Source organism: Polypterus senegalus, chromosome 1, assembly GCF_016835505.1.
Source record: "Polypterus senegalus isolate Bchr_013 chromosome 1, ASM1683550v1, whole genome shotgun sequence".
Classification (NCBI taxonomy): Eukaryota; Metazoa; Chordata; class Cladistia; order Polypteriformes; family Polypteridae; genus Polypterus; species Polypterus senegalus.
In genome coordinates this window covers 204,127,588-204,142,023 of record NC_053154.1, presented here as the reverse complement: position 1 = coordinate 204,142,023, position 14,436 = coordinate 204,127,588, and the positions used below count along the sequence as shown (strand labels likewise).

The 14,436-nt window shown below is 36.0% G+C and overlaps 1 protein-coding gene across 2 annotated transcripts in view; it reads left to right on the top strand.

Annotated features, from left to right (window-relative positions):
- The window catches only part of LOC120538167 (GON-4-like protein), a 141,189-nt gene that overhangs the window by 33,170 nt on the left and 93,583 nt on the right, over positions 1 to 14,436 (top strand). For both annotated transcript variants that reach the window (XM_039767611.1, XM_039767606.1), the window contains exons 3-7: positions 6,065 to 6,169; positions 6,507 to 6,694; positions 11,922 to 11,996; positions 12,240 to 12,290; positions 13,777 to 13,827. In XM_039767611.1, the coding sequence (XP_039623545.1) occupies positions 6,065 to 6,169; positions 6,507 to 6,694; positions 11,922 to 11,996; positions 12,240 to 12,290; positions 13,777 to 13,827 (470 nt within the window). The remainder of the gene's footprint in view (positions 1 to 6,064; positions 6,170 to 6,506; positions 6,695 to 11,921; positions 11,997 to 12,239; positions 12,291 to 13,776; positions 13,828 to 14,436) is intronic.

Below are 14,436 nucleotides of genomic sequence, written 5' to 3'. Positions count from 1 at the left end.
ATGAATATGCTTATCAGACGCTTCATATTTTTTGCTGCCTTTTCAATTGTGTAATTCGGTTTTTGTTCAGCGCTCTTTGGAACTGTTGCTTTTTATCTGTGCACTGTGTCAGTTCACGTGAGCCACTCGGTGTACTTGCATCGAAGGTTCCCAGCTGTGCTGGTGCCATCTCGTGCTATGTCCATAGCTTTATTTAATGTTACCTTAGTCCTGGCACTTAAAACTTTCTCTCGCAGTTTCGCTGAGTTTGTGCCAAACACCACGCTGACCATCTCATCTTCCTCTGCATAAGCACAGTCCTTAACCCGTGAATATTTAGTGGAGTTTGCTATTGGATTGCCGCTGACGGACGGCCTTATATGGGCAGGCACTAAATTACAAACGCCAGCGGCAGCCTGTCTATAAACTTAATTTAAAGTGTAGGTTTACATCGTGCTTTGTTTCTGAAGTAGCAGAACTCATCAATATGGTTGTATATGTCACTTTCTCGCTTCTTATTGTTTCGCTGCCTTCTCAATTATATGTTTTCTTCAGCGCTTTTTTGAGGTCTTCCTGATTTTCTATGTGCTGCGTGATTACGTGGGAGGCGTGATGATGTCACACGAAACTCCGCCCCACGGCGTTGAAGCTCATCTCCATTACAGTAAATGGAGAAAACTGCTTCCAGTTATGACCATTACGCGTAGAATTTCGATATAAAACCTGCCCAACTTTTGTAAGGAAGCTGTAAGGAATGAACCTGCCAAATTTCAGCCTTCCACCCACACGGGAAGTTGGAGAATTAGTGATGAGTCAGTGAGTGAGTCAGTGAGTGAGTGAGGGCTTTGCCTTTTATTAGTATAGATATATAGATATATATATATATATCTATATATAGATATATATATAGATATATATATGACAACAACACGCATATCAAAGAAAAACAATTACATTAACAATCATGTTACGTTATTATTAAAATGTTTCCTTTTCTTTTTCATTACTTCTTTAACACACTACTTCTCCACTGCGAATAAATATATACCGTACACTCACATATATATATACACACAGTATATGTATATGTGAGTGTACAGTATATATTTATTCTTTTTTATATACTGTATATATCCTTTTTTAATATATATATATATATATATATATATATACACATCCTTTTCTATAGTTTGATACTATCCGTATGTATGGTGTTCGCATCAATACCTCAACTCAATACAATTTAGAACCATGCAATGGGACTCTGCCTCTGTAGTTAGAACATAACGTGTCAAATGCGGACTTCAATATTGCATGATTGGCTAAGAACGTTCGAATGCTTCAGTGACGCCGCTGGACGGCCTAGTAAATCGTTGTAGGTTTGAGCAGATAACAGTAAGTTCAGTTGGTTTTTGGAACGTTGGTTTGGTAGGGCGTACTTTCCAGGACTAACATCATTGACCGACTTAAACCCTTCAACAGCGAAGGGTTTTGGCATCTGTCCTTCTGAAATCTATTGGCAAACTGAGTAATGACGGCTGGGTATTAAGAAGAGTCATTGTTTAAATTTTAGCCAATCTCAAATCTAAAATGACCACGCCAACATAATTATTACTCCGACTCTGATTAGAGTTGTAAAATACGGTTTGTTTTGAAAATTTGTTTGCCGGAAAAAATCAAATGAGGTGCGCCGAAGAGCTGAGTTCACATCTCGCAGCCCCGTTTAAACAGGAAGCTCCTCATAACATCTGCCAAAAAGGTCTATTTTAAGCACAAATCAGTGCCATGATAACAAAATCATTTCACGGACTTAAGAAAACAAATCATTGTTTGCAGAGAAAGTATGTATTTCACAAACGTAGAATTTGTAGCCCGATAGTGTGTATATGTGTGTGTGTGTGTGTGTATATATGTATATATGTATATATGTATATATGTATATATATATATATATATATATATATATATATATATGTATATATATGTATATATATATATATATATATATATATATATACTAGTAAAATACCAGCTCAGCGGAGAAGTAGTGTGTTAAAGAAGTAATGAAAAAGAAAAGGAAACATTTTGAAAATAACGTAACATGATTCTCAATGTAATTGTTTTGTCACTGTTATGAGTGTCGCTGTGATATATATATATATATATAGCAAAATACCCGCGCTTCACAGCGATGTCATGTGTTAAAGAAGTTATGAAAAAGAAAAGGAAACATTTTAAAAATAATGTAACATGATTGTCAAAGTAATTGTTTTGTGTATTTTTCGGCAGCTGCATCAGAAAATGTACCACGACGTCTGACACGCCTCCTTTTTACTGTTTTCTCACAGCTTGGATTGCTGCTGTCATATATACACACACACACACACACACACACACACACACACACACACACATATACATACATACATATACATATATATATATATACACATACATATACTTGTGTGTATGTTTGTATGTGTCTATATGTATGTGTATAGGTTTGGTCACTGAGTGCAAGGGAAAAATAATAAATTATAGTCTATAAGTTATTAAACAGTAAAACATTAACGTTTTAAGAAGTACAGGTACATTGAAATTACATTTTCTATGTGAACGTTCAAATTTGTGCCTCGCTTCGATTGTGAATCGCCTTAATATTATTTTGCCGTGGTGTAGAAAAGGGGTCCCGTATTTGCACTTGTCTGGGCTATAGCGCAGGGGGAGGATGAAAAAAATTAAAAGTGCTCACTTTGACTTAAGGCAGAAGCGCAGTCAGCGCCTCAAAGGCCGGCACAGCTATGCACGCTGCGCTGGCTGCTCAACTTTTGCTGGGCAGGAGACCCCAGTTTGCAGACACGCTTCATGATATCAAAAGTCTCAGCGCTCTTTGGAGGTCATTCATATATATATATATATATATATATATATATATATATATATATATATATATATATATATATAGCAAAATACCCGCCTCGCAGCGGAGAAGTAGTGTGTTAAAGAAGTAATGAAAAGAAAAGGAAACATTTTAATAATAACGTAACATGATTGACACTGTCATGAGTGTTGCTGTCATATATATGCCTGCCTAAATAAGTCACCCTCGCTTTGCTCTTACTTTATTTACCGTTCATTTAATCACGGCTAGTGGCGGAAAAATTATAAAATGGAAGGAGGATGGCTTTACCAAAACAATTATTGATGGCTTAATCGATTATTCATAAAGCTTGAATTGGTGATCTGTTTTTCTGTGTTAACCTCATATTTTTTCATACTTCTTCTCAAACTAAGGTGGTGCGAGGGTAAAATGAATCGGGATGCGCTGATCAATGTAATCCGTGTACCAGGAAATCATGCATTGACAAAAGCTCCCCTTTGCTTGTAATGCAAAGTGTGATTAAATGCATTATTTTTTAACGCGTTATGGAGCACATGCATCGAAGCTTCTCGGCTGTGCTTGTGCTAAGAAAAGGAAAGATTTTAAAATAACGTAACACGATTGTCAATGTGACCTTTTGTAAGTAGTGCCTGGAGGATTCAGTGTGTAGAAACTCTATAGAGACAGCGTGTGTATTAACTTGTGGATTTTTCTGTGAGTATTTGGTGGCAGTCTGAGGAATTTGCTTCGAAGACAGCGTTAGCATGAGCTCAGCTCAGAGCAAAATGAGGTGGGAGGGGAGATGATGACGTGACTCCCCCACCCGCCTTAACTGTCAATCCTCCACAAACACAGTCTTTCGGAATTTGCATAAGCACACCCCTTCACCTACAATTTTAAGTTAGTTACAAAGTGATCAAAACTCTCGTTTCTATCCTGCGTCCTCTCATTAAACTTGTATCCCGCATTACCTGTGTGTATGTGAAACGCCAGCGGTAGCCTGTCTATGAACTTAATTTAAAGTTTAGGTTTACACCGTGCTTTCTTTCCGAGGTAGCAACACTCATGAATGTATGGCAGTATATGTCACTCGCTCGCTTCTTATTGTTTCGCTGCCTTCTCAATTATATAATGCATGTTTTCTTGAGCGCTTTTTTGAGGTCTTCCTGGTTTTCTATGTACTGCGTGATTACGTGGGAGGCGTGATGATGTCACACGAAACTCCCCCACGGCGTTGAAGCTCATCTCCATTACAGTAAATGGAGAAAAACTGCTTCCAGTTATGACCATTACGCGTAGAATTTCGATATAAAACCTGCCCAACTTTTGTAAGGAAGCTGTAAGGAATGAACCTGCCAAATTTCAGCCTTCCACCCACACGGGAAGTTGGAGAATTAGTGATGAGTCAGTGAGTGAGTGAGTGAGTGAGTGAGTGAGGGCTTTGCCTTTTATTAGTTTAGATATATATATATACACTATATTTGGCCTTATTCCAAAATGGATTAAATTCATTTTTTTCTCAGAATTCTACACACAACACCCCATAATGACAACGTGAAAAAAGTTTACTTGAGGTTTTTGCAATTTTATTAAAAATAAAAAAACTGAGAAATCACATGTACATAATTATTCGCAGCCTTTGCTCAATACTTTGTCGATGCACCTTTGGCAGCAATTACCGACTCAAGTCTTTTTGAATATGATGCTACAAGCTTTGCATACCTATCCTTGGCCAGTTTCGCCCATTCCTCTTTGCAGCACCTCTTAAGCTCCATCAGGTTGGATGGGAAGCGTTGGTGCACAGCCATTTTAAGATGTCTCCAGAGATGTTCAATCGGATTCAAGTCTGGGATCTGCCTGGGCCGCTCAAGGACATTCACAGAGTTGTCCTGAAGCCACTCCTTTGATATCTTGGCTGTGTGCTTAGGGTCATTGTCCTGCTGAAAGATGAACTGTCGACCCAGTCTGAGGTCAAGAGCGCTCTGGAGCAGGTTTTCATCCAAGATGTCTCTGTACATTGCTGCTGTCATCTTTCCATTTATCCTGACTAGTCTCCCAGTTACTGCTGCTGACAAACATCCCCACAGCATGATGCTGCCACCACCATGCTTCACTGTAGGGATGGTATTGGCCTGGTGATGAGCAGTGCCTGGTTTCCTCCAAACGTGACGCCTGGCATTCACACCAAAGAGTTCAATCTTTGTCTCATCAGACCAGAGAATTTTGTTTCTCATGGTCTGAGAGTCCTTCAGGTGCCTTTTGGCAAACTCCAGGCGGGCTGCCATGTGCCTTTTACTAAGGAGTGGCCTCGGTCTGGCCACTGTACCATATAGGCCTGATTGGTGGATTGCTGCAGAGATGGTTGTCCTTCTGGAAGGTTCTCCTCTCTCCACAGAGGACCTCTGGAGGTCTGAAATAGTGACCATCGGGTTCTTGGTCACCTCCCTGACTAAGGCCCTTCTCCCCCGATCGCTCAGTTTAGATGGCCAGCCAGCTCTAGGAAGAGTCCTGGTGATTTCGAACTTCTTCCACTTATGGATGATGGAGGCCACTGTGCTCATTGGGGCCATCAAAGCAGCAGAAATTTTTCTGTAACCTTCCCCAGATTTGTACCTCGAGACAATCCTGTCTCAGAGGTCTACAGACAATTCCATTGACCTTATGCTTGGTTTGTGCTCTGACATGAACTGTCAACTGTGGGACCTTATATAGACAGGTGTGTGCCTTTCCAAATCATGTCCAATCAACTGAATTTACCACAGGTGGACTCCAGTTAAGCTGCAGAAACATCTCAAGGATGATCAGGGGAAACAGGATGCTCCTGAGCTCAATTTTGAGCTTCCTGGCAAAGACTGTGAATAATTATGTACATGTGCTTTCTCAATTTTTTTATTTTTAACAAATTTGCAAAAATCTCAAGTAAACTTTTTCATTTTGTCATTATGGGGTGTTTTGTGTAGAATTCTGAAGAAAAAAATGAATTTAATCCATTTTGGAATAAGGCTGTAACATAACATAATGTGGAAAAAGTGATGCGCTGTGAATCCTTTCCAGATGCACTGTATATTATTCAGTTTTTTAGTGTCAAGTGTGATGCATGGCCTTTTTCATTATATTCTGCCATATAATGTCTATGTTTTTTTTTTTTTTTACTTTTTCGACTTAAAGAGGCGCATTTTATTAGTGCTATTTGTTTGCTCATAGGCACGTTATGTCTCAAGGATTTTTCTGCTGAGCCTGATGTTGGCACTACCGATTGTGAGAGCCCTATAGAAGAGAACAGTGGAACTGGATTAGTCATCACTGTAGGTGTGTAGCTTTGGTCTTGAACAGTTTGGGTCGGTATATTCGGAAACTGCATTATATTCAGTATATATTTTGCTATTTTGAAAGTTTGCAAGTTTACAAGGTTAGTTTATAGATTTCTAACTAAAATTAATAGTGTAATTGTTGGATTATTTGTCTCTTGAGGAAGAAGTCTTTTTTTAATGTTATTATTGTAAGCAAACTTTAAAAAGCTGTTAGGTTTTTTTATAAAAAAACACATTTTCCTTTTGCTGTCCTTAAACCTCTTTTAGCTTGCTTACACAATTTAACCATACTCTTGCCATGTTTTGTTTTATTCTTTGACTTCCCTGATATGTAGGGGAGAGTGATGAAGAAAAGAAAAATAAGAAGAAAAAATCTATAAAGAAAAAAAAAGATAGCAGTGGGGAGCTGGCTTCTGCCTCATCACGGTGTGATTTTGAGATGGACGGTCAGCTGGACAGGGTTCTGGAATCCCAAGCAAAGCAGCACAACCTCACTGCAGTAAATGTCAGGAATATTATTCATGTAAGTGTTATAACCATTTTCTTTTTAAATTAATGCTACATCAAAACTTGAAAAGATTTTTTATTAATTGTGAATTGCAGACTATACACAGCATAAGATATAGGTGAGTCCACAGCATTTATATTTGTGCAGGTTATGTCAGTGATTGATTTAGACACTGTGTAATAACTTCTGCAGCATTTGTAAAATTTATCTAGCCAGTTAAGGCAGTTGACTACAGATGTAAAGTCAATAGGCAATGAGATATGTGCAGCTGCTTGATACCTGTCTGACGTAGGCTCATAAATAGGACACTAATCCTTTCTAAGAATGGCTCCGGACTTTATTTACAAGAGTTAAAGCCAAACCCTTATCCAAAAAATCAACATACCGTATACTGAGGAAAAATTCTACTATTCTTTGTACAAATTCTACTATATAATATTTATATATTTGGCTCACATTTTTTTATTGAGCTTGATAGCAATGATGCTTGTTAAGACAAAATATGCTATAAAGTCATTATGTGTATTTACCTGATAGTATTATATTAGTTTTGACATTATCTGTTGGGGAAGCTGGCCCGGACATAGACAGGTGGACACCGATGGTTCACCAATCAACACACGTTTAATCATATTTTCTATTATTTACAACACTGCACACAACCCAGTGCCCCTGCACCAAGCACCCTCAGTCCAGGCCTTTCAACAATGATGCCTCTCTTCGTGGCCGTCTCTACTCCTATCCTCTAGGTTTCATCCTCTTCCACCCGACTCTAGCTATTGAATGGAGGGAGGTGGCCCCTTTTATCCTCACGCGGGCATGCTCCTGGAAGCACTCCGGGTGTCCCTGGTCTTTGTCCCCCCAGCACTTCCGGGTGTGGCCCCTATAGGATTGAGCTTCCATGCTCCTTTCCTGTGGTCCCCATAGCCACCAGGGCAGTCGCCCCCTCGTGGTCCGGAGGAGGCGTAATCCCTCCTTTGGTCCTTTCAGGCATCCCGGCTGGCTACCACCTCCAGCCGCTCGCCACACTGTATAATGTTAAGACGTACAGTATGTGGGAATAGATGCTCAAGAGGCCTTAGCCTATAATAAATCTGCTTTCTGGGGATTTAAATATCATTTATTTTTTAAAGATCTAATCACATGGTGCTTTTCAAGTTTTAAAATTTTTTTAGTTTTAGATTTTATTTAGTTTTCAGCAATTAACCGTCAGTTTGTGTTACATTTTATTAGTATTGTATTACTCCTCAAAAATGTCCAAACTGACATAGTTTTGTAAGCATGAAAACAGTTTTAGTGGTAGTTGTCAAATTGTATATCATGTTGTGCCTGACACCCTAATACATACGGTTTGATTGTCTGTAACAAAACTGAATTTTCTCATGATAATGTGGCAGTTCAAGGATTTCAGCGTAATCAAAAGCTGCAAGAATCAAATAACAAGTGTGTTTGTTAAGCAACTGGTTCTTTAAAAAGGATTTGTTTTTGTTTTTTGAGACTTTCTTTGCAGTAAGGTCACTACAAAATATAATCTTATTAAAATTTACTTTTGACATTTCTTAATGTGGAAAATAATGTCATACCCATTTGGAAACTTAGAAAGTGTATTTTTTTTCCAGGGGATTCTTACTTTTTTTTAAATACTATTGAAGTCACTACTTAAACAATGTTAGTAATAATAATAGCAGACATAAAGAGTAAAGTTTTTCCATATACACTACTAGTCAAAAGTTTTAGAGCACATCGGTTTTTCTTCAGATTTAGTCATTTGAAATGCAGTGAATGATCTAAAATGGCGAAAAGGTAAGCAGTAACCTGCCAGAGTTTAAATTTAAAGTTTAGGTTAGCAAAATCTGAGAAACAGGAAATTCCAGAATATTACAAATGGGCATTCTTTAGAGAACAACTAATAGGTTACAACCTACAGATGTTCTGAAGCAGTAAAAGTAAATTGAGCCTTTAGCCTTAAGTTAAAGCAAACAATTTGCACAGGTGTCCCAACTTCTACTGATAACTTAAAAACCCTCTGTATGTCTTAAAGCAGAGTTGTAACACTTTGTTACTACACCGTCTGAAGTTCTACTTGGACAATATTCTGGTGATAATGGCTAGAAAACAGCTATAAACAAATGAAATGAGACAGATCATTTCATTGTAAGCTTTTCATATAGAGAAACCGGTCAGGGGGCGTGATAAAAATGTCAGTGTGTACAGTGTGCTACACAATCCAAAGGCAATTGGAAACTTGAAACTTGCCTGGGCCATGAAATACAGTACCAGCTGTGGACTATTGCAGACTATTAAAAAAAAAAAGTCTTATGGATAGATGATTTGAAATCTTCAGTTCATAATGCAGGGTTTTTATATGCTGTTGAGAATTGTAATGTAGTTTTTAAAGTCTAGAAAAAATTTGGGATTAAATCACTTAGAGATCTGTACATAGACAACGTCTTTGAATCCTATGAACAATTGCATTCCAAATTTAACTTTCCAGCAACACATTTCTTTCACTACCTTCAAGTCAGAAACTTTGTTAAACAGAACCTGCCCAATTTTCCTCACCTCCCACCTACCTCGATGCCGGAAAAAATATTGATCAGTCTTGAGGACTCAGACTGCATTTCTGCAATATATAAAACCATTTTACAGTCCCTCCCTTTCAAAGATCCAAGAGGACAGTGGGAAAAGGATCTCTCACTCAGTATCTCAGAAAAGGAGTGGAAGGTAGCAATGCAGAGAATCCAGTCAAGCTCCATATGCGCAAAGCATACAATTATTCAACTCAAAATTATATATCGATCATATCTGTCTTGCTTAAAATTCTATAAAATGTTTCCAGGGCAAGATCCAACCTGCAAACATTGCAATCAAGTTCCAGCCTCACTAGGCCACATGTTCTGGACCTGCTCCATATTAATATAATTCTGGACCAAATTCTTTAAATGCAAATCAGATAGCCTTGTTGTCACAATCCCCCTAAACCATTAACAGCTGTGTTTGGTGTACTCCCAGATGGGTTTAAAGTGGAGAAGGACAAACAAACTGTAATTGCCTTTACTACACTATTGGCACGTAGACTTATCTTGCTCAACTGGAAGAATCCTAACTCTCCTATTCTAAGTCAGTGGGTAACTGATGTTATATACTATTTGAAACTGGAAAAAACTCAAATTTTCACTTAGAGGATTTGTGTAGAACTTTTTCAAAACCTGGCAGGATCTGATCAATAATATTTTAGAATAAGCTTTTAAAGCACCGAGGAAGCAGATTCTCTCCCCTTTTTTTCCTTCTCTATTCATCTTTATTCACTTATTAATTCATCTATTATTTTTATTAGCTTTAAGTTTTACTCTGTTGTGTTAATTTCAATAAAATAAAAAAAAATTAAACTATATATATAATACTACACATCTGCTTAATCTGTTAATGCAAAGGCACCATCACTAAACCAGGAATATCTATGGGAAGCAAGGTTAAATGGCTGTATTCCTACCTTCTCTGGCATATAAAAAATGACATTTTGAAAACCAAAAACTGACCAGTTTTGAGGTATGGGAAAGCTATTTGAGCTTGACTAATTCTCCATGGCTCTAATTTTCAAACTACTGTATTTAGCTGTATCTTCCAAAGTAAATTGTGGAACATGTTGCTTTAAGCACTTTTTTATTGACTGAAACTTGCCTGCCATTTGCTGTTAGCAGGGCATCTGTGACTGATGGTCGGTTATGGCCAGTGAAATCCACAGAGTAAGTCATTGGCAATTGATGAGGCTTTGGTACTCGCTCGCATTTCTAGAAGTAAAAGCTGACTGATAAATGAAAGACCAATGAAATCTACAGGTTCAGACGCATACAGCAAGGGATACTTGTACATATGCACAAATGCACAAATCAGTGCTCATTCCTTACCAAATTTATGACTGCACTGTTTTAAATAATAAATATACTTGCAACTGCAAGTTTGTATGTACATTATGCATAAAGACTTGTGTGGTAAAAAATCTAAATTAAAACTACAAGAAGTAGTTTAGTTTTTGTTTTTATTTTCTCATTTTCGTTTAGTTCTAGTTTTCAGGCGGTTTTTCATTTTTTTTTTAGTTTTAGTTAACAAAATGATTATTTTTTCATTAACAACATACTATATTATATTTTATTTTTTTAATGGGAATAGCAGTGAGTAAAAATTAAGATAAACAGATGGAAAAGTGTTTTTTGTAAAAATGTACTTTTTTTTATCTTTTACTAGATCTGTTACGTGAAATTGACAGCGCTGATTGCTGCATTGGCAAGCGCTTGAGGTTTATAGCACATTTGTTAAACACATTGAGCTTTACTGGACTTTCCTCCTTTAACTTGACTTCTGTAGACGGCCTTTGTTTGCATAAACTGGCATACCCAATTTCGCTGTATGATTGATGTCATCTTTGTGGTGAAAACAGGATGTAGAATTTCCAAGTCATTAGAGCATTATTAACGACAAGTATCAACAAAATAAAAAACAGCATAGGTTAGCTAATTTTCTTTTTTCTACAACATCACCAAATTTCGATTAAATTGATCAAATCATTTTTCAGATTTAGGAGTATTCTCAGATCATCTAATTTCACTAATCAAGATCTGAAGACTGAAATTAACTGACAGTTGTCTTCCAACACATCACACAGTGTTGTATATAGCATTTCCAGGCAGCTGTCCTCATTCAATGCTAATAGCAGTACTTAAAGGGTATATTTTAATTGATTTGGTCACTAAAACACGATTCAGTTGTAAATGCAGTTGCAGTGTAGTCAAGTGAGAATATAGAAAGTAAGAGATGAATATATTTTTTGGTTGAATTATATTCTTTGTCAATAAAGAAAAATGAACTGTAAACATAAATTGTTGTTACTTGTCTCTTGCTATTGTTTACATCCCTATTCTCCTCCCTAATTGATCATACACCATTGTAAGAAATGTTTGATTTATCTTATTCAGAAAAATCTAATTATGAAGAATTCAGCTCATTCTGTTGACAGTGCTTGTGTTTTGCTGATTTCTTGTTTATAGACATGTTTGCTTACTGATCAAACCCAATGCAACTCTGTATAAGTACATTGCAAGACTCAGATATGTACTGTATATGATTGAAGTCTTCTATAATTCTTATTTAAATAAAATGTTAATATGTTGTCTCATTGCACACTTGTAATATGTACCAGCAAGTAGTATTGTCTTAATTCAAGTTGTGTTTTCTTCATCTACAGGAAGTTATCAAGAATGAACATGTTGTGGCAATGATGAAGGCGGCAATTAGTGACACCCAGGATATGCCATTGTTTGTGAGTTTACTACGTACTGTGTAATGTCTTTTGTGTAATATAACACGTGAAAAGAGTTTAGTTTTGCTAAGCTGATGTGTTGTTTTTGTTTTGTAACACTAAAAATGCATCTTCTTTATGATGACATCAATTCACTTTATGCAGTTTCTGTTTATGTTTGCATAAGCAATGTGGATTTAGCAATATGGATCTACAAATTAAATATATCTATATATTTTTTTTAAACATTTTGTCTTTCTGCAGGAGCCCAAGATGACTCGTTCCAAATTAAAAGAGGTTGTAGAGAAGGGTGTGGTGAGTAAATAACATGTAATATCATAGTTTTGAGAAATATTCTGTTCTACATAGAATGTAATACATTTTTAATTGAACATTTGCATTCACAATTCCAAGCTTAAGCACTATTTAGAATTCTCAACAAAGATCTGTTTTTCTGTACCTATTAATATTTATTATATTTTGCCTGAACAACAGGTATTCATAAAGTTTGTGCTTTTAATATTACACAGAAAGCATCCTACTAAGTATTATGAGAATCTCTTATAGCCTTAAACACGTCTCTCTTGTGCTATCTTGGGCCTTTATTCTTTGTATTTCTTCCAGCATCTGTGGGTGCAGAATAAAATATAAGGTAGCACTAATGATCAAACCTGAAAGCTTGTATGAGCTAGCACCCAGCAAAGATCCATTTTCTAATTGGTTTATATTTTTGAGCTCTAGCTTATCTTCTACTGCCTGTTGCTAACTCTTACAGGTTTTATTAAACCAGAGTGGCCTAACTTTACTATATTGAGAAGATCTGATTTTACAGATTTCAACGTAATCATGAGTTAAAAAAATGTTCTTAATTTGTTTTATTTATTTAGACCAATGTATCAGGAACATTTTCTAAAAAGTAATACTGAAGTCTTTGTACGTGGCAATGAGGAAAATTAAACACAAGCTAAATTTGCAGTCTTAACACTCAGGCTAGAAAAAAGTAAAGATGGTTATAGTTGTGTTATTTGTTTGGAACCAATTCCATGTTTTGTATTCTGCATCATATCTGGAAGACACCATGACTTGAGGAAGTCTTTTCTATCTCTCATACTTCCTGTCTTCTTGTGCAATGTTTATATTTTTTAATAGATAAAGCAGTTGCAGTTTTTTTGTCTGAGGTAGCCTGTACTGCAACAGAGGGCGTTTTCATATATTTACTGCAAATAGCCTAAGTTTATGAGATGTGAGTAGTTATGTTGAAATCCACCTTCAGTGTTTCTATTATGATTGCATCTTTATTATAGCTCATCTCTTTCTCTCTATCATTGTCTTTTGTTAGGATGACTTTAACAGTTTAGTTCGCCCTGACAGACTAACCACATACTGTAGAAATTTATGTTTTCAGAAGATTGATTGTATTGTTGTGTTGAACTTATTCCTAGTGCGGAAAATCATCTTACTTATCTAGAATTAGGCCACAATTTTTGATCCATCTTTGGCATTTCTTTCCCTGTACTCTGTCTTTTGATCAGCTGTACCATTCTAATATACTGATGTTTTAAGCATTGTTTGTGTACTTATAAAAGGGTATTTGCATGTTAGTATATGCTTTGTTTCAATATTAAATACATCTTTTTGTTGTCCTAGTGTTAATCTTTGTTAAATAGTGTTAAAAATATTATGCGACTATGAAACATAATTTAGAAAATGAGAATTTTATTTGTTTAAAATTTTCCAATTCCTGTTTTTCTAAATTCATAGACAGACATTTATGATTTGTTCCCAAATAACAATGCTATAGGTCATCCCTACATGGAATATTTCTCCAATCAAGAAGCCAAGTGAGTTGAAGGTATTACAAGTTTTTACACCTTTGTTTTTTTTTCAAAATGTATAATTATAACGGTAATTTTTTGATTGTATTGTCTAAAAACATTCTGTATATATTTATATATTCATAACCATCTGTACTAACATAATAAGATATATGAACTAATAAATCAAATTGTATATAAAATAAAAAAGAGACATGAATGATGGAAAGAGTTCTCTACCACTCTCGACACTGTAAAAAAGACTGTTGTGAGTACTTTATCCCAAGTCTACGAAGTACAACTTGAGTTCAAGAGAAAAAGATGGTTGAAAAGGAGAACTTGGAAGGGACTAGGAAAATTAAGAAAAAGATCTAAACGGTTTTAAAAATTTTGAAAGAGATGACCAAAGTAAATCTTAAAATTTCTTTATGAGTAGCAGCGAGAAAAGATTGAGGAAGACAACCTGGAAAGAAGCTTTCAAACAGTTAAGATAAGACATGATATAACCCTAATACTTTTATATAGTAAGTGATCTAGCATTTTACCATTTCATTTAATTTATTTTATTTTCCTTTGGTATATCACTAATTTTTGAAGATACTGATACTTAGAGGATGATAACATTTGCAATACAGCTTTTTACTGCA